At 40.0% G+C, this 21,113-nt stretch overlaps 1 protein-coding gene across 3 annotated transcripts in view; it reads right to left on the bottom strand.

Moving 5' to 3' along the window:
- Positions 1-21,113, bottom strand: part of MRTFA (myocardin related transcription factor A) — an 87,037-nt gene that overhangs the window by 22,369 nt on the left and 43,555 nt on the right. For 2 of the 3 annotated variants that reach the window (XM_088165273.1, XM_014882585.2), the window contains one exon: positions 8,190-8,255. In XM_088165273.1, the coding sequence (XP_088021399.1) occupies positions 8,190-8,196 (7 nt within the window). In that variant the 5' untranslated portion in view covers positions 8,197-8,255. Of the gene's footprint in view, positions 1-8,189; positions 8,582-21,113 lie in introns of those variants that run through there. The other variant, XM_088165272.1, reaches the window with a different exon arrangement.

Raw genomic sequence — 21,113 nt, 5'->3', positions numbered from 1 at the left:
TCCCACCCGTAGGATTTGCTAAGAGACACAGAACTTGAACCACAGAGCAAGGCAGTTAGCACTTTCTTCCTCCCTTCATCTTCACCCCACTTTCAAAAAGCATTTCTCACAGCATGGAGGAAAAAGTTATTAAAGAACTGGGTCACAGAAGTGGTTGTCATCTTGCCAGTGGAGCAGTGTCAAAGAGCTGCTGTGTGCTGCAGAAATATGAAAAGGGGGTGGAGAATTCACAGCTGAGAGAAGAGATATCTCCATCAGCATCCTCTTCTCCATTTGCAGCTCTGGGGAGTTTCTCATCCGGTGCACAGACCTGATCATACTTGAGAATTCTTGATACCATTCCCCAACGCTGGTAAATGACCTTGGGTTAAGGCTAAAATATGAGTATCAAGTTAAAGATAGGAAAAGAAGCCACAATTAGTAAATTGTGATTTTTCAAATCCCAAAATACATAAAGTCAGAAAATTAAAACTTAAGACTGAACTAAAAAAGGCAATGCAAGTAAGTTTATGAAGGTAAGTAACATCTCTGGCACTCAAACAAATGCAGCTTGCCTTTCAGTGACACCCTTCAATGAGAATGTTACTGTGATTGAAAGATTATGAGTGTTCCTAGTCCCACATAGAAGAAAGGCTGCAGAAAGGTTCCTTCCCACGTTGCTGCTGTTGCCAGCAGTGCCAAAGCACAGCATTACAGATACAGTGCTGCAGCTTCACCGAGTCTTGCCCACTGCCAGCTATTCCAGCCAACAGAGATACACAGAAATTGCAGCTGAGGGAAGTGACTGTCAGCAGATTGCTTGGTGAGCCCCAGGCTGCTGTGGGAGCCAGAGCTGAGGTCCTGCCTCCCTGACACCCTGCCTCAGAGAGCCAGCCCTTCTCCTGGGCCAGCATTCTGAACCTGCACACCCTACCAGCTCATGCAGCTGTTTTTCCCAAAAAGAGCCACTTTGCAGCTCCCTGCACTGGGCTTGCCCTGGCTGCTGCAGCACACGGGCAGGGGGAACTGTGGTGCCTCAGCTCAGCACAGAGACACTCACCAGCTGCTGCTCCCAACGCCTGCACCAGGCACCTCTCCAGAGTCACTTCCAGCAAGACTGTCGGTAACTTTAGTACAGCAGTATCCCACTGATGATGCAGCTGAAGTTTAAGATTTTCATTAACTGTGTGAAAAGCCTGAAGTACAGGTTTGTCACAGTAAACATGAAATTACTGGCAGAAAGGACTAAGATTTTTTCCGAGGCCCAACGCTGCATTAATTTAAAATTAACATATGTGCAATTTCTCAGAAAGTTCATCCTCTTTAGAAACAAAATGGAAATTGTCACCCATGGTAACAGTTATCAGATCTGTGGATGACTATGGCTACAGCTTTGTGTGAAAAAACATTTACAGCAAATACAAATAATGTATAATCTGCTCCATCCATCACCACTAACTCTTGGCATTCAAAAGACATTACCTAAATCCTGAAATGAAAAATAAGAAAAGGCAAAGCTTCATTACAATCAGGATTATACCACCTCCAAACTGAAGAGGAGAAGGGAGACAAGGAACTTCTACCAGGAACCCTTTGATCCATGCATTCATGGACCTGCTTCTTGCATGGATAATTGGCCTTTGCAAACTCTTCTGATAACTTTCCAGAGTGCCCAGGGTGGGAAAGGTATGGGGTCACAAAAAGGAGAGACCATTCCCAGACAGCAAGAATGAAGCTAAGGCAGCTGTGGGAACACAAAGGGAAAAAAGTGTATTGCCTATCAGACTTTACTCCCCTGAACTATTACATTTCTCTTGCAACTGGCAGAGTTAAATCTTCTGTCATGGCAGGGATCAAGGACCAAACAGAGCCTGTCAAACACCTGAGCATGGTCTTCCTTCTACAGCTCCAGAAAGGACAAAGAGCACATTTCCATCCTACCACAATGAACTTCATTACTCCAGTCATGTCTTATTAATCACAAATCATATACACACATGGAAAACACACTCAGACAGATATCTCAAAACACAAACAAAGCAGATGCAGTTATTAGTCCTCTGACAATGAAACTCTATGTTTAATTGTACAGACAGCTTCTACACACAAAGCCTGAAGGCTTTGAAATTGTGCTCCAAGACAAACGGTCAAAGTCAAGCAAATAATTCCTGAGATACAAGTTATTAATATTTTAATTAATATTTACAAATTTTTAATATTTTAATACAATTAAAATAAAACTAGTTACAGATTTCTGTGCAACACACCAGAAACAGAAAAAAAATGTAGAGGACAGCTGCAAGTTTCCTCTACCTATTTTTTTTTTTTTTTTTTTTAAATTTTGCTATACTTGCTTAGTGTTCCAGTCTTACTCTCAGAGCATGACACTGAATATTAAAAGTCTAGCTGCAGCTTCTGTAGAGAGTAAAAATATTTACAGTACACATATATGTTTTTAAGTTCTTGTCCTAAATGAAATTACAGTTCCAGCCTTAAAAGCATGAAAGAGAAGCAGTTACCAATGTGCAGAACAGCAGACATAAGATGGCAGGGAAGCAAAAATTTGTATTTTTGCTTTGTTACTATAAATAAATTCCATAAAACTACAGGAATGTCACTACAAAGATCTGATATGTAAAGCGGTGAGAGAATGATGGGGACAAGTTACGTAGCAGGAAGAAATACTTCAGGGTGTTAAAGCAATGGGTTTAGCTGCAGCTCTAATAGAACACACCACAACCTTGAAATGTCAGCTGTGTAGCCACACTCCAACAGTTCCAAGTCAGTATTACTCCACCCAGGCACAGCAGTTCATCTATCCTGGCCCTTATGTAGAAGACAAAATATATCTGAGGCATGAAGAATTGCCCCTGAAGTCACCAGCACGATGGCAGAACAGCTCGTGCCATAAGAAATGCTGCACCTGTAGGTAACTGTCACGTTCAACAGCTTGCTGCCTCTCCTTTCTCTGACAAACATAGAAAGATGCTGCTACTTCACAATCAACGGCTAAACAATTTATAAAACCCTTTTCTTCTTTTATTTTGTTTCTGACATTTTATATGTTCTAATGTGGCTATTGTATGTAACAGGAACCAAAGGTTGATTATATCCTCAACTGATAGGTCTCCTTCAATTAGCACACATACACTAAATCGACTAGATTCATAATAAGAAATAAGAATAATAGGAAAATATGGACATAAATACTAATTACAGAGCCATGCAGCAATAAAGCTGGAAGTGCATCATTTTAAAGTACTTTAAAAACTATTTTTCTCTAAATCGAGACATGGTTACACTATTAGGTAAAGGCTAAAGCAGAAACAGCATTTTTAGCTACCCTACACAAACACAAGTGTGGATGTATGGCAAAATCTGGGAGCTGAGATGTTGAAGTCCATAGACATGATTTAACCTTAGAAGCTCACATGTGGCAAGAACTTTGCTTCGTGAATTCAGTATGTCAGAGATCCTTGGGTTTTTATGATGGTAGCTGTGCTGGATGCAGAAGATGAGCTACTACAAGCTTTGTCTAGATGATGATCAACACTGATATGCCAAAGCATAACCTGTGTTCTGTACTCTTAAATCACCAGCTGTCTCCAGTAAATAGCAATTCCTTTAGAATCCATCCTAAGCAATGTCTCAGAGACTCCCAAAAAAGCAAATACTGCATTTTAGTTTTATAACAAAAATAACATTTTGTCCACTAACCTTATAGCTAATAAAAAAGGCATAGTGATATGAAAGGCCTAATGAGATGATAATCATTGGCCTGCCTGCTGTATTACAGTAATTTCTAATCATGTAACATGTTGGAATTGAACCATGGCACACTCCCCTCATGGAGTCTAAAATACACTCTTGTACTCTAAAATAAGCTCGAGCATTCAGCAGGCTGCACATCCCAGCAAAACCTGCATCAGAGTGTTGGTAGCACAGACATGAAAACACCTCAGCACCTGTTAAAGCACTCCCATTAGAATCTCCATGCACAAATTCCATCCCCTTTGGATTTGCACACAGTCATGTGTTCTGCATCCCAGAACACAAACACACAGAGGAGTTGGATGTGGGCACAAAAACTGGCAAACATAAGATACACTGAAGTGAAAAAGAAGCTCCTGGAAATTCTCAGCCTGTACAGCAGCCTCCTTCTAGCTTTCAGTCCAGGCAATGCCCTTTTCAAAGGATGCCTGTGTCATTTTTCAGAGACTCACACAGCACTGCTACAGAGAAACACAAGGCACATTCCCAGAAATTATCTACTTCTGCTTTGCCTGTTTGGATAGATGTGATGGTCAAAACAGCTTTCCTGCAGAATTGTGCCATATGACAATCTTACATTCTTGCCTGTGTTCAGTGTTTGCAGCCAGAAGCCAAAGACCACAATCCTGATGGATAAAATAAATGCCATGTGAAGCTTTAAATCTTGCGAAAGAGAAAAAGAGCCACATATTTTGCATAACAGAGTATTGCTACATTTGCCAAATGTCTTTCCCCTAAAAATTTTTGCTGTTTTAGTTAAAGATACTTTCCACATAACTTTCTACTCAGATGTGCATTAGCTACTGTTTTAAACACTTCCTTCAAAAGTGAAAAATGGGGTATTTAATATTCCCCCAAAACACCTTACAATAGCCAGCATCTGACTGTTCTACAGCACAACAGAGTTCAAAGAGTTGAGAAGAGACAGCAGATTTTGTTTAACTTGTATTTTATGAGGACAAGAAGATGAAAATCATCTTTGCATCGCTACAAAAAAATGCAAATAACCAAAAGGGTTGTCTATTTGCACTGTTAGAAAATAGGCTAAAACTGGAATAAATATAAAAACTCAGCTGTCTTTTTTTCAAGATACAGTCATTGTAGCTCAGATCACAGGTATGTCAGCTGCAGGTGAAGACTTGCTTCCCACCATTTTTCTAAGGGCAATTGAGAATTTTCATCCTGAACTAATGAATCCTGCTACTAGTAAAAGATTACACAAAGTGGTAACAGAAAGCAAGAAGTATAAAACACAATTATTTTCAATCCTCTTTCACTGCCTATAAATGCTTTATTTCTTAATACAATACACTAATCTTTCAGTGAAGCAAAGCTCCGATGTAGGTGGCTGGTGGGTTGGGAAGGTTAAGTGAGATTAAGTGTACTTGGTAAAAAAATGTTGAAACATTTGCCTTTCCACTCTACCATATAAACAAAATTCCACATGGGACAAAGTAAGCAATTCCCAGCTCTGTTATGAACAAGCACAGCAGGAGTAGCATGACTTTCACTCTCACTTTAAGGTGATATAAATATGTCATCTCCCACTCCTCATATTTACAGCGTCCAAAACCCTCGTGTTGATGGAAGCCTGCAGTGAAATTTCTCTTTTAAGGCTCCAATTTTCAGAATAAATCTTATGTGGGGTTTAGATTCAAGTCAGGAGAACGAAAGGTACCAATGAGAGTTTGCCCACTACGTAGCTTGTAATGTAAAACAAAACCTTTCACTTCTCCCACACTTGGCTGAGGGATTTTTCCATGGCAGTTTGCCTTCAGATATACAGGAACTGATCTGTTCACAGACACAGATCACAGGCTAATCTAAAGGAACATGTAGGAAAGCACAGCAAGACCAAAACAGAAACAAAGTCGATGCTGAGGAAGTGACATCCACACTCTGGATGTGAAGGTGAATTGGAGGTGTGGTGCCAGACAAGCTGTAGTCTGGTCCCATGGGCTGAATGCAGATTAGCTCTAGGCAGAATATTTTCCACTTTACTTTCATTCCAATTTAATCCAGCTCTCAAACTCTATTTTATGGTGCAAAGCAAGGCACAGCAGGCAGGTGCAATCAGGAGCTTCACTTCAAAAACACATTCCTGACACAAGCTGTAATGCAGATAGAACTGCAACCACCACAGTTCTCTCAAGAGTGTTAAGACTCTCCAGACGGAAAATAAAGGAAAGAAAAGAAACCAAGCGGCATCTGACAAGGAAGGAGCACTCCAGCTCTTTTAATTCAGCACCAAACCATCCCCTGGATTCCATACTTTTGCTGAAATCATCATGAACGACTGTGCAGGGCTTGGTTCCTGGCTAACAAACTCAAGAGGGACACACAAGTCCAGCACAGCCATGTTCAGTGGCAGATGACAGCAGAACAAGATTAAGTACCTCAGTGTTTTCACAGACAAGAGGCACAGACCAGAGAAGAAAGAATACAGGACACTTGCATGTTTCCAGCAGTAAAAAAAAGTCTATTCTGGAACTCCAGAAAGTAGAAGTAAAGCTGTCATGGTGCTGAGATGTGTTCTGGAGGAACATGGTCCCTAGTCATCCTCTGTACTTCTCAGGTTAAAAATGGGATTTTTGCTTTAAGTATCACAATTTATCTCACATCTGATCTTCTCTTCAAAAACGGCCCAGGCAAATTACATTTTAAACATTTCCCTACGTGTAGTTATTTCCAGTTGGCAGGTATGGGTAAATGATACCATTACCTGGGAGGAACTAATTTCAAATCATGTTTAGAACAGATGTGTTAAAGTGGGTTTTGTCCATCACAGAAAAGACCTTTTAATGTGTTGTCAGTATTTTCACAATGGTATTTCACAAAGTGTTTTTCTTTGGTCCATCACAGAATTCACATGTGAGACATATAAATGAAGCAATGAAGGGCACAAATCTGCAAAGCCTAGTAATTTAGGCTATGTTTTAAATAAATTTAAGACTCACTAATTATTCCGGATGCCTTACTTGAATTACTTGCAAGGGCCTCATTTTCAAAAGGCCTGTAAAACAGACCCCTCTCAGGAATCACAAGTTTGGCCAGGCACACTTTGAAGAAAGCCAGAACTGAACATTAGCTAATTATTTGCATACATATCCACCTAAAGCAGGGCCACACAAAGAAGTCAGGAATATTTTCTTCTGAGAAGCATTAGTAAAAAGACACAGTCACTGGGACACTAGTCTTTCATCCAAAAGCAAGTAAGTGTATTTTGTAGAAGCTCATGTACAAGCTCCTCAGGTTAAAAAATAGACAACAGGTATGATATATCCACACAGGACAATCTTTTCTTTTTGCTTTGGTAACATAATTTTAAGTAGGGGTCCCAGAATCCTCATAAAGAACATTACTGCCATGCAGCAAACCACTTTAGGTGACAGAGTGCTGCTGACAGGTTCTCTTCATTCAGAGACAAAGCTGACAGTGTAACCTTCAGCCCTCGGCAAAGTCTAAGTCACAGCACTGTGTCATATTACAGTGTGCACCCCAGAAACAGAAAAAATGAGAAAATCTTGATTACTACACCATCTTCAAGCAAAGCTTCTGAAACAGGGCAGCAGGAAAGCTTTTGAAAGAAGAAAATACATACCAGGTCCACTACATTTTACTACGGCTGTTGCATGAAACTGAGAAGACTTCAAAAATAAAACATTTGCTGTGTGGTCTTGCTTCAAATTGTCACCTATAAGTCATCTAGTTCAGAGGTACTAAAGCATGACAAAACTATTTGACAGGCACCTTTTTTGCATTTTTGGGGGAAGGAGGAGAGCAAAACAGAAAAATACCTTCTCCAACGCTAATCTGACAGTGAAAGCTTGGCTTTAGGGTAGATCCTCTCTGTTTACCCAGAAAAGTAAACGTTCTCTGCCTGCACAGATTTTGCCTTTCCCTGCAAGAAGGACAACGGCTGATACCCACAGGACTCATTCTGGGTGTTTTCTAGCTATAAACATAAGAGAGGGTCCCTTGTTGGTTAACATCTTGTACACAACGCCTGGTGTTGGTCAGTTTATGGACTATGTACACATCAGGTTACAAGTGCCTCAAGAGTTCTGGGGACCTGACTCACTGTAAGAATAGAAACTGCAGAGGCAGGAAGCCTGTTAAAAGAGTGATTACCAGCATGGGTCAAGTATATAAGGCACTTCTAACATAGTATGCTGTCCAGAAGACTGTGCACTGAGATGCAATGCAAGCCTAGCCTGGCAGCACAGTTACACTTGCAGCCATTGCTCTCTTGCTCAGTATCGGAGGTGGCACCACCACTTCAGAAGGACCAGGCTGGGTGGGACAGGGTGTGGCTCTCACACATGATGTTTTCCATGCAGAAAGCCGAGAACCTAATCTTTCAAATCATACGGGAAACCATTCTCCACCAAAAAACCATGCATGAAAACAGCAGGGCAAAGAACTGAAGTGGTACTTACGCGGCATGATCCCTTGGCTCACCAGCTCCTCCCGTGTGCGTCGCTGCTGGAGCTTCAACTGCAGCACTGCACGACAGCAGAGAGAAGGGAGAGAAGGAAACCCATCAGTGCAAGAAACAACTGAAGAGACATTTTCAAATGCATCTTGTTTTCTTCTTTGGATGCCAAGGCACTGGTGAGCAGCAGAAGAAAAGACCGCCCTCCCACCCTGCTGCCCTGCCCTGCTGCAATGGCAATTGCAGAAGTGGCCCCCAGCAGTCAGGTTTCCGTAGGCTGCTGCAGCCAGGGGGAGAGGAAGTTGCACAGGGTCTTGGCAGGGTGATAAAAATCCACAAAGCCAGGCCTGTTTCTCAGTTCTTTCTAGAGCACCAACTGCTTTCCAAACCATTAATATTAAAAAACAAACAAAGAGAAACACCAGCTGACAGTCCTCCAATAAACACAGAGTGACACCCCAGCTGCTAATGACTCCTGAAAACTCTAATTACTATGTGCAGATTAAACGATATGTCAAAATTGTTGGTCGTTACTCTAAATTACAAGGCTGATTTCCTTCCTCAGCTCAGAAATTCACCTTCAGAAACATCTTGTGAAAGCGAAATACCACGAATACATGTAGAAGTGTCCTTCCACTACAAAATTAATCCCCTTATCACTCTAATTTTTCCTATTTATTTTGGCATAACAGAACATATTCATGACTGTGTGAAATGCAATTAGCTGGGGTTTTTTCTAGTGCAAATCCCTGGAATAGTCATCATTTCAACATTTAGATTGTAACAGCAGCTTCCCTTTACACCACACTATCAAAGCAACATTCCAGATTGTTCTTACAGTCAAAGACACCTTCCATATGAAAGCAACCTTTCCTGAAAAAAAAAACTGAAGAAAAAATTCACATGAATGTGTAGTCACACATGTCTTGAAATAGGACAACCTGACTGTCACTGAATCCCATTTTCAATTAAGCCCAAACTCGTAAGTATATTCAACATAAAATATTATAAAATGAATGGCAATACATCTCATCTCCCCTGTTTTAATTTGAATTTCTTTTATGCCTTTTGCGTAGTCCACATAATGAAAGTCCACACGAATGTAGTGGAACCATTATAGAGCAAAACTGCTCTACAGTCTAACTATATAATCTCACTATAACCCTTATGTCTCCTTTCTTAAATACTTTGTTTGTCCAGTACATTAATTTCATACATTATATCCTAATTTGTATTGTACACTCCCTAAAGCAGAGATTAAAAAATTTAAGAAGATGCCACTTTGTCTACTTACAGACATCATGACATTTTATCAGTTTCTTTCAACCTCCTTTCTGCAGTTTACATTTGACTAAGATACACCTTCCAATATGGGTTCTGGTCATTGTATATGTATAAAAAAAGAGATCCATCTCTTCCTTTCTGTGGTTGTTTCCATAGCACCTAATCACCCTCACTTAAATCACATTTAATTTTCTTCTTGGATTTTTCTGGCTTCTACTTTGACATTGACTCTTGATGTACCTTTCTCTGAAACTATTTATGACAGTGAGAGGAGTACCTCCTCCCAGTGGAAATACCTCTGTGCACACAGTGTGCAAACAAGTCACCTCTCTTCTGTTTCTTAAGACAAACCATAATTTCTTAATATATGCATCCTGTGCAGGAAACTACTTTCTTTTAGTACATGGAAGTGAGAGAGGGGAGGAGGATGTACAGAGCACCATGGTAATTCTGTGTGGGATCAGCCAAGAGCCAGAAGGAGGAGGAGGGAACACAGAGGGGAAGGAACACGCCTTCATCTGCCTGTGAAACTGCAAACAGAAGTGATAGTTCCAGACTCTTCCTCCCAGCCAGTGTGACATCGCACTCCTACTTCTGTGCTGCTGTGAGGGCTAGCACAGCTCACAGCCAGCCTGCTCAAAGAGCTTCTCATTTGCTGGATTCCTTCTGAGGTTATCAAAACCCAAATCTACACGATCTAATACCTCGCTGAGAGAGACAGTGTCAAATCTCTCACTCCCCCCATCATCTCTCACGTCCTCTTGACTGCTGGCTGGACTCACAACAGAGACCACAGCCCAGTCAAAACAGGCACCAGTTTTTGCATTAATGAGTTGAAGAGGATGAACACATAGCCAGGAGCTGTAGTGGAACAACCAGGACCTCAGGGATTCACCAGCACTGAAGGTGGGAATTGGACTTCATCCTTCCATGCACATTGCCACTAAGTGATTTCTGCCCCATTAGGAGCAGCCCATTAAATCTCTCACTGCATGGCATTACTTCCCCTACTGAGCTGTTTAGGGACTCATATCCATGCCCTAAATTAGCACATCTTACTACACGTATACAGGAAAGGCACAGACCTATAGCATCAGGTCCATCTCCCCAGCAGATAATCTTATTTTTACTCGTGTCTTTTATTTACACATCTAGTAATGTATGTTAGCCCTTTCTGCCACTTGCTACAACCATCTACCTTCCCTCACATTTCTAACCACACCTACGATTTCCCTTTCACCTCCCAGCCCAGGATTTTCAGCAAAAAACTCCCCCACACAGGTGTGGCTGGCATGTTTTGCTCCTGGGTGCACACCTGTATTGTCAGCCGTATTAATGTGAATTTTGCTCAATGGTCTCAGTTTGCATAAATTATCTAAACTACTTTTTTTAATGTCACAATTCATTCATCCACTAGTATTTGTTCTGTCCATACTGTTACAACCTCTTGCATGTGTTTCCAGACTGCACCAGGCTGATCTCAACCAGAAATACTTTTCTGTTTTCTATGATTACGATCAGCTCTTAATCCAATTAAGGAGTACTTCATTAAATTCAAATGTACTTCTTAAAACCAAAATACACCATGCTACTAAGTTCAAGATGTTATAAAAGTCTGTTGCACCTAGAAAAAAACCCCTAGCAACCCAATTTCACTTATCCAAATGACAGAATCACATTTGAGCATTTGTTTTCACAAACTGAAAAGCTGATCAGTGAGATTATGCTGCTATTCTTATACCACCTAAATTCTTGATCAAATTTTCCATAGTTTTTTTCCTGGTACTGACAGCAGATGAGCCACTCTTTACTCACCCTTTGTCAGCAATGATGCAAAATGTTATTGGTCTTTTGCTCTCCCTGCTGTTCCCAGATTTATTAAAAATTACTCTCAGTCAGACTACTAGAAACTTCAGCAAATGACTTAAAATTCCCCTCCTGACTTTAGTCTCCCTTATGAATTTTCTAAATATATCTTATTTCTTTATTAGTTACCATCTACTACCCATTTTTCTCTGCCCATTATATGCACCTTTTATTTTTAAACCCTATGTCCCTTCACAGCAAGAAACTAGCAACCATCAAGAGAACTAAACTGGAGAACAGAAAAAATGTAATTTTCAGGACCCTTTTCATAAGCACTAATTAATTCCTGGGATTTATGAATGTATATACATAAGTATTAAGCACAAGTTATAATCAGACCAAAAGTACCTTTTTTTTTCAAATACAGCTTATTTTTGTGGCAGGGAGGAGAGGAAAAAGGATTATTTCAGTTCACTCCTAAATACATTTTGGCTTAACTAAGTACTTGGAGTTCCCAATGCCATTTCATATATTTAGGAGATCACCTGTTTACATGTGCAAGTGTGTGAATCCTATATATAGATTAACAGATGTCCCAAGCACCAATCCCAGGCTGTTGTACATGGAGCTCAGCCAAAGGTCTAGAATGACCAGAGAAATTCAAAGCTACGCTAAGACACACTGAAGTGTAAGTCTTTCAGTCACTAATGGACACTTCTGTTTCCTTTATCCCTGTATTTAACCTGTAAATTATTTTTCAAATTAAGAATAAATCAGGTCATATAAAGAGTGGTGTATAACTGCTGGCTAGAAAATAAGTTCCAAACTGGTGCACTTCTACTGTATGCAATATTTTGTGGGATTTGTATGCTTATTATCAGATTTTCCCACTCAAAGCTGGGCATAGTTTATTTATTTCACAAGTATGAAATGTTCTCAATTAAATTTTGACTAATGTTTTCGTATCACTAAGGGACCATTCCAAGAATTAGTAAAACATTCCAGAGAAATGTGGGAGCTAGGATAGAGAACCACTGCCAGCAGTTTAAGAGGAGTGGAGGAGAACTGTGGTGGTGGGAGATGTATTAAATTACAAATGATACTGTGATACAGCTACTACCAACAGAGTTACCCTATTAGTAAAATACAGCAATGTCATCATTATTTTGTGCTCGTCTTAGCATAAAACTTTTTCAACAGGGAATCCACAGGCATATTCCAGGACCAGCTACTCACAGCTGGTGGCAGCTCAGATTTAACAGTATATCATTAATATACAGAACCTGCGTCCATAGGGGCACTTTCAGGACAGCTACAACGCTGGTGGTAGTTCAGGAGTGCATTAGTAGTAAGCAGAAGCAAGAACAAATATCTCTGATGAGCTAAGTTGTTTTTTGCAGCTCATCATCTAAAACTGCAGCAGCGTGCCTGCTCTTCTATTTCTAAACCACACTGCATTTAGAAGTGCAACTAGAACTACTGCAGAATAGACTGCAGATTCTGCATCTCAGCATTTCAACAGAGAAAAAATTAAAATCTCTTGTCAAAAACTGTCTCACATAGCAGGACAGGTTTGTGACAATAAATCAATAAAATATTCTGCTTTTCCTCATTTTTTAAAACTAGCAAGAAGAAGCACATGGCTGTGAACTGCAGCTTGTGGTGAGACCTTGTGTATGTTATACTGAATACAGTCTTACTGAGAAAGGGAGAGTCTGTGCTCACATTTCTACAAAACCTTTCCTGCTAAAGAATCCCAAGTGATACTTAAGGTCACCCAACCAAGGTAATGATTAAGCACAGCCATATGGTGGATTACAACGGGGACAGCATGAGCAGCAGTGCAGATCAGGAAGGAAGGAAGGCTGCTAGAGCCAAATGAAACCCTATAGAGGGACTGAGAGAGGCAGAACTCCTTGGAATTCGGGCTGGGATACCCATGCAAAATGGGAGAGTACAAGACATAAACAAGAAAGGCTGTATGCTCACAGACATGATTTATCAACTTGGTAAATTCAGTGAAAGCAGTCTGGCTGATAGAAGAATTCATCCTTGCAGCAACCCAATAACTGAACCATGTGATTAGGAAGCAAAACTACTGAAGAACAAGTTAAATTAGCCTAACTTCATTATCTAAATTGAGGAAAGTGCAAGTGTAAGTAAAGGCAGTAAAAAGCAATTTAATGCTCATTTATTTGTACATTGTTCAGCACCTCTGGAGAGCTCTTTTTGAAAGCACTGAGCAGCTGCAGCGCTCTCTTAACCCACAAGGAAGCACTAATACAGCACAAACTGGGATAGGAACTTGCCAGTCAGTTCAATACCTCTACCTTTCTGTAGTGCCAAAGGAATTTCAGAAGAATTTTCGCTGGCCTAGCACTGAACAGGTCTGACCAGGTTTATTTTGTGAGGGTCAGAGACTATGGACTAAGGAGATGTGGCTCTAGGCCACCATTTGCAGCCCACACACACTTTACAATTTTTCAGTCCAATGTGTATAACACTATATGCAAGCCACTTAATTGTAATACACAACAATATAAGAGAACTCTGATGACACAGGGTATTTGGTGAACAAAACTGGCACAGCTGTTTGTGCAGAACTGGGGGCCTCTACCTCAAATACGACAGTGCCATGTAACCACTGCTGTGAAGGATGAAGCCACCTTTCCACTCAGCCAGCAACCCTTCTAATTACACTATGAAGAGCATTTTTTTTCCTACTTTCTGATTAAATAGTCACATTTGACCAGAAGCAAATGCCAAATTCAGCTTTTGAATATGCAGTACACCAGCTGTTGTTTTCTGTGGCAGCTATATCCTACTGAATTCAGTCCCTTGGAGATGTGGTCAGAAAACCTTTCCCTCACACCAAAACATGGTCTCTGAGCATTTTTCGGCTGTGCCATCTTACAAAACAAACGTTGACGTGCATCAGATTTTTCATGCAGGAAAAATCAACAGGAAGCCAGATTAGATTCAGCAGCAAGGGCAGCATCTGTAAAACTTCAGTTGCAACACCTTTCTCTACAGAAGCAGCCAAGGGCTGTTAGTGTACTAAATTACAAGTCCACAAGAAGGATAAGAAAAAAAACTGCTGTGATCGTTTGTGATCAGTGAGTGAGAATACAATGGTCAAAATCAATTTTCGATTTCTTAAATTGATGAGGTGGATTACTTTTTCTGTGTTAGAGTTGCATTTTTCTGGTGCTGTTGACAACATACCCCACACCACAGAGAATGTGCTAGAATGAGGTTTACCAACAAAGAAAAGCAAACTTTTTCGGCCTTTTTTAAAGGCAATTTTCTGAGCCTAACAGCATTTTAATCCACTAAATCCATTTTATTCCCCACTGCTGATGAGGAATACATGCTGGCTTTGCATTTAAGCAGACTGTGCAGTTAACAGAGAAGCATTTAAGTGAAGCAGACTGTAAATGACACCCAAACTACTGGGATTATATGACAGTTTGCTACCCTGGGAAGGGGATGCCAAAAATTCATGTCCCTCTGTGGGGTGAAGGAGAAGCAGCAGACACACTGTTGATCCTCACAATTTGCAAGCATCCACTGTTGTTGGGAGCAGCAGCCATACAGTTCTGTTCATCTCAATGCATTTTGAAGAATAGCTTGAAGCAAGCCTGTGCAAAGGGAGAGTTAAGCAGAAGTTCATTTCTTTACTGTTTGAGACTATCTCACATTTCACTACATCTTTACTGAAGCAATAACAGCTGCTATTAAAATGCAGGCAGCTTCCTCTGCTCTTCCTTAGCAACCATGCTATGGAGAAAATGGAGTTTGGGAGGGTAAAGAAGAGAAAGAAAATTTGGTTTGGTCTCTTCAACTGTTACAACAATCTTTCACACTAGAGGCAAAAGCCAATTATTTATATTCATGCTGTGGTGAGAAGTAGGATTGGGACCACGCTCCCTATACCCGAGGAGGAGGTCTGTGAAGCAGATCCTAAACAGGAAACAAAAGTGGGATCAGAAGAAGTTCCATACTGCAAGTTCTGAGAATGATGAGAGTGGATTTCTTCGCAGAAATCAGCACGTCCTGCTGCAACGTGCCGAGATGGAAAGGTGTCTTGGACCAGTTTGGGGAACACTGCAACACAGGCAGTTCTTGTATAGAGCACCTGAAACTTTTTTCATTACCACCTCTTATTTCTTATCCTCTTAGGAAGCTCATGAAAGCATTAAACATTTGTACAGATGAGAACAGGAGTATGATTCGGCCTGATGTAGACCTAAACTCTCTGTCAAGTGATTCTTAAAAACCAGTACAGTTTCTTCACCTCCAAAGCAACAACTTCCAAAATATTTCACAGTGGATGTGCTAGCAATAATCCAAGGATGCAACGGGGGCCATATCACACTGGAGTTGGTTTTTTCCATCCAGCATTTCAGGCTCTCAAATGCTCAGCAGCTTTAAAAAGCAGCTGAAAAGTACAGAAAAAAAGAGTGACTGGTCAATTAAGAAAACAAAAAGACAGGAAAAGAATAAATTAACTGACTGTCACTCTCAGAACAAGAAGAGCTTGTTTCTTGATAAAATCACACTCTTCGAAGCTTCTACAGCTCAAAATATTCTTGGGTCATATAAAATCATTGACATGGCATGCAGCTTACACATGCCTGTCGATTGTCTATATGAGTGAATTCCAGAAGACTGGGTTTGGTTAGAAACAGAAAAAGCAGGTTCAAGGCAATAGTCCTTTATTGCTGGGAGGATGCCACTGGAAGAGAAATATGAAATAGGAAACATTTTAAAAGATGTTTCCAAAGGATGATGGAATACTGCATTTTCTTTTAATGAGTCATGTTATGAGACATTAAGTAGTTCTCTTAGTGGAGACAGACAAATACAGATTCTTTGATACAGCTAATTTAGCAAAATCAAAAATCCCAACCTACAGAGGAAAGTGGTCCCCAAAGAATATGAAATCAGAAGCTCACAGTCAAAAGTAAAAGCATCTATTTCTATTCTCATATTACCACAAGGCTCACAAAGAACACAGAACAACAATCTACCACAGCAGGCCATTTCTGAGGCTTAATATCAAATTTTATAAATGTAGAAATCACATTAATGTTAATTAAAAACTGTATTTAGAAGATTAAACCAGCAATTACAGCAATTTTAGTTTTGGTAGGACACAGAGCTATAAAACAAACAAAATCAGTAGCACCATCCAACTGCCAAGCCATAATATGATCTAAGATCCAGACAGGACAGAACAATTGCTCCTTGTTAATAGTTTTCCAAGTCAGCATTAGCTTTGGGGGTAAAATGTGGAGATCCTAGAGGAAGAACCAGTTCATAGCCTTAGAAGTTTACTTCATTACTTCTCAGATTTGGTCTCAATATGGCACATAATTGAATGTACTTATTTCACAGGAGCTACTCATGTATAAGACTCCAAATAAATGCAAACTTGATTATTACCATGAAAATTATGCTGAATTTTGCAGGGTTTTCATGTTTATTTAAAATTAAGACTAGCAGTTGCTATGAATTTTACAGTATTTACCTTTACCTTCTTCCTTCATGACTTAACTCCTGCCACTTCCATTAAACATTTAAGATTTAAGAGGAGTTAATGCCATTTTATTCACTACTACTTTTTAATGCAATGCCAGTTTTGTCTTGATACTAAAATTTTAAAATCAGGTAAGTTTGTTACTATTAGTTCTTAAGTGTTTCTATTGAACACATAAAAGCCCACTCTTAACCACAGAATCTTTGTACACCTATAATCCATGTCAGCACTTGCTGAAACTTAAAATACAACTTTAAGAAATTCACCTGAAATACGTGTAACATGGTATATTTAGTAAGATATGTGACATGCAAAAATGCACAACAAGCTTGTCAACAGGAAAAGTTGGTTTGCTTTCTGTGCAGGGCACTGATTCTCATAAAATCATTTTGTCTCAGTAGTACTGGCTAGGTGAAAACCAAGCATGTGAGTAACTAGGCACATATCCATATCCATGGAATCTGGCTACCATGCATGATCCAACAAGATGACCTGTAACAAAATACCTAGGTGGAAAGGTCTACCTAAAATTGACCCTGGTATCATAATACAGTAAATATTAACTGTAAGCAGTACTTGTTGATGCCATCTATATATCCATTGTTACTATTTATAGCTGGACGAGAAGTCTTGAGGAGGGAAAAACAGAGAATTTCCCACCTCCCTGTGTAAACTTGAGTCACAGTCTATAGTCATTTGTATTTTTCCATGAAACCATGCACAAGGAGGAACTAACATTGCCCTTAACCAGTTTGAAAATAAGACCCTAGAAAGAAATTCTCCCAGATAATTTAATATGACATGGCAGATGGGGACGAATGAAGAAAAAAGAAGGAATGGGGAGATATATCCTGACAATTAGATCTACAGCTGTCTACTAAAGTGACAGTACAAAAGGTGAACTACACAAGGGAAACCCAAGTCCAAACCCTTTTCATTTTTTTTCTTGTAAAGATAGGGATCTCTCTGCCTATAAGAAGAAAGAGCTCCAATCATTTCATTTTCCATAAAGATGATACATGGGAGTTGTTTCTATTTTTTTCCGAAAAATTATACAGAATTTTAAAAAAACAGATCTTTTGAGGTACATCAGAATCTGAAGAATTTTTCATTGTATTTAAAACTCTCAGTTTAAGGGACGTGTTTTTGTGAGTTTCTTACAAGCAGAAAGAAAGTCAAGCACTGAGACAGTGCTCAGACACATCCCTAAAACACGATTGATTAGATATGTTTATAACACTAAAATTTCTGTGTCCCTTGCAGCAAAAGAGACACGGTCAAATACTTTTCCATCATAATTCTCCTCCCATAGTTCAGTTTCTACTATAGCAGAGTGCTCCAGTGTACAAACAGCTTCATAGATCAAGGTCACAAACTTCCTCAAACATTTCTGAGCCTGGTTTTGGCCCAGTGATTCAGCCTTCCTTCTGCCACAGGGCACCCTCTACAGATAGAGGTTAAAAGTTCCCTTCACAGGAATCATCTAAGGGTCAAGACACCACAGAATTTCTGTGGCAACAGCTGGGACACCTCGACATATGAGCTGTGTTTCGGGGTTTTCCACTAAAAGACGGAATAATTCTGTATTTCCAAGACCATTTCGGATTTTTAACCACCTAAAGATCTTTGGTTTACTGACACTGAATGCAAATGAGAACAAATGTGATTTTCCACAAGTAGTAGAAAAAAAATTACTTAGAAGTATGCAAATTTAAATAAAAAACCAGCAGTTCTTTAGAAGAAATAATTAACTAGTTATACAGGGAACTCAGAAAGTTGAGCCTTATAATTTTAAATTAGCTAGCTTGAGCATCTCCCAGCTTCAGCTGCTTCATTGTGCTGACAGTTATTTCGTGGGACATGAAACAAAAGTGGTTTTGTCCAAGCTGCATTATTACATGCAAAACAAAGACTCAGAGCTTTCTCTATCTAGTTAGCATTCCTTTCACCAGCTTCTATCCAAACCCCAGCATTCTCTCTTAGCAAGAATTTCAGGTGGATACTACAAGGAACTACCATATTTCTTTAACTCATGGTAGTTAAATACATCTTTGCTGTTTTCTCAAAGACTGCAAAGAACACACAGTCTTGGCACCTGAGGTTCAAATAAAGATCCTGGCCTCTGTACTCCAACAGTCTGACATTTTCTGTATTGTTTAAAACAAATTCTATTAGAATTCTGTTGCTACTTGTAAAAAAGATGCAAGATTCAGCTATGGCCATCATATCATTCTATATTAGAAATCAGTTCCTCCACGAGAAGCCCAGTGTGGAAGCTGATCTCCAGAATTTGCATTACTCATAAAAAGCACATCAAAGTCCCTCAGAATCTTTTCACTGATGATACAACATTTATCTACAGTTTTTTACCTCCTTTCTCGATGGATACTTACTGTCTTTCAAAAAAACTTTGGACTACACATCTCCAGGACTGACTATTCCAGTTTTTGCCATGCGGGAAAATCCACAGCATTGAACAATTCGAGCTATGAGGCTTTAATGTGCTATCATAGCTATAAATATTTAAATAATATAATTCTGTGTAAAAGATCAATCAACAAACCAAAAAAACCCCATCAGTCCAGAATGGCCTGCGTGACCACTGACTTCAGACTGTCAGACAAATTCTGCAGATGTTTGAAATGTTACTGCTGGCTCAGTCCTCTGCTGAAGGGCATACAGGGGACTGCCAGCAGCAGCAGATTACACACACTTCAAGATTCTCTCCAAGTGGTAATGAAGGTGGGATTTCACTCACATCCTGAACAAAAGCAAGTGAAGGACACACACGTTTCCCTGCTGTCACTCCCTCCAGCACTGAGGCAGTGAGGTGGCTGCAGGGGACAGTGTTTGCAGCTGTAGTTAAGATTCACTGTCACATGTCAGTCCTGAAGATACAATCCTCGCTCTACACTGCCTGCAGTCAATGTGACAGATATTATTAGCAGCAGTAAAAGAGTCTCTCGGAGGGACACAAAGGTACGATTAGTTTAGCATCTACTTCTACAATGTTGTCTTCTGCTTCTGGAAAGGGAGAACTTGACATTGGAGTGTGGAAAAGGGCTGCAAGCAGCCTTAGAAGGACCTTCACACCCAAGTGTAACACAGAAAGAGGCATGAACGCTTAGGAAGGTGAAAGAACTAAAAAGAACATCTACCAAAATAAGAAACAGAACACACAACCATTTGCAGGGACAGGTTACATGTTGTTTGCAATACTGGTGAATTATGTAATAGGAGCTTCTGGCTTGTATTCTGGCTTCCAACATTGCTGTGAGATTTGCAGAGGTGAGTAACCAAAGATCATACTTACTGCCACATTCCATTCCTACAAAAAACACAGCTACAGTCTCCGTGCACTTACTACTGGAGAGACATGGAGCAGCAGGAAGCTACAGAAACACCACACAGAGAAAGTCAAAACTAGATCTCTTCCTTCTGTCACCCAGAGAGCATCACCCAGCTCTGCCCCCAGCAACCCAGCTGGGCAGCACAGTGTTTGTGCCTGACAAGTATTTCAGTGAGGAAAGTTACCAAAAATATGTTAAATGTGTCAGCTCGTACAGCAGAGTTGTTATGGCAAATACCCTCAGAATGGTGACAAGGCCTTTGAGCCGCCTTTGGGGACAGAGACCACAGAACAAGGTTTTTATAGGCATGATTGCAACAGATGATTCCTGTCCCTATGATGGAGAAGAGTCCATCACAGGCACTTCCACTGAAACTCTCAAATAGCTATATTTTTAAAACAGGTTTTCTCTATGGCTGTTTATTTCTGAATGCCAGTTTTAAAATAAGATCGTCAAGAAAGCCTGGATTTCAACAATTTTCACAGTCAATTTTGCAAAGAATTCATGTCCCAAAGCAATATATCTTCTTCCTTATCACCAGCTTCTTTCACATTTCTTGTTAGCTGCATCAGGCCAATATAACTTTAGATGGCAAAACTGCAGGCTGGAAAGTTCAAACTTTTGTTCACTTGAAGGAATGTTGATTATATTGTTTGCACAATAAACTCTGACAGAAGATTCTGCACAGAAGAACTGCACGGTTCTTCTACCCATCTCATCTCTCCTGAATACACTCATGAACAAAAAACATTTTGTAGATCTTCTTAGCAATCACCATATTGCAACATATTTGAGCTACTGTGGGTCTGTTCTGAGTTTGGAGAAATACCAGGTTAGTAAATATTACATAGTGCCGGGGGAAAAAACAGTATCTACTTTTACGAGCCCAAGCAAAAGAAGGAAACTATGAATTCTGCTCCATGTTAATACCCTTGGGCAGATTATG

Source organism: Sturnus vulgaris, chromosome 5 (assembly GCF_052056855.1).
Source record: "Sturnus vulgaris isolate bStuVul1 chromosome 5, bStuVul1.hap1, whole genome shotgun sequence".
Taxonomy (NCBI): Eukaryota; Metazoa; Chordata; class Aves; order Passeriformes; family Sturnidae; genus Sturnus; species Sturnus vulgaris.
Note: the sequence above shows the minus strand (reverse complement) of the source record. Positions and strands in the feature narration are given on the sequence as shown.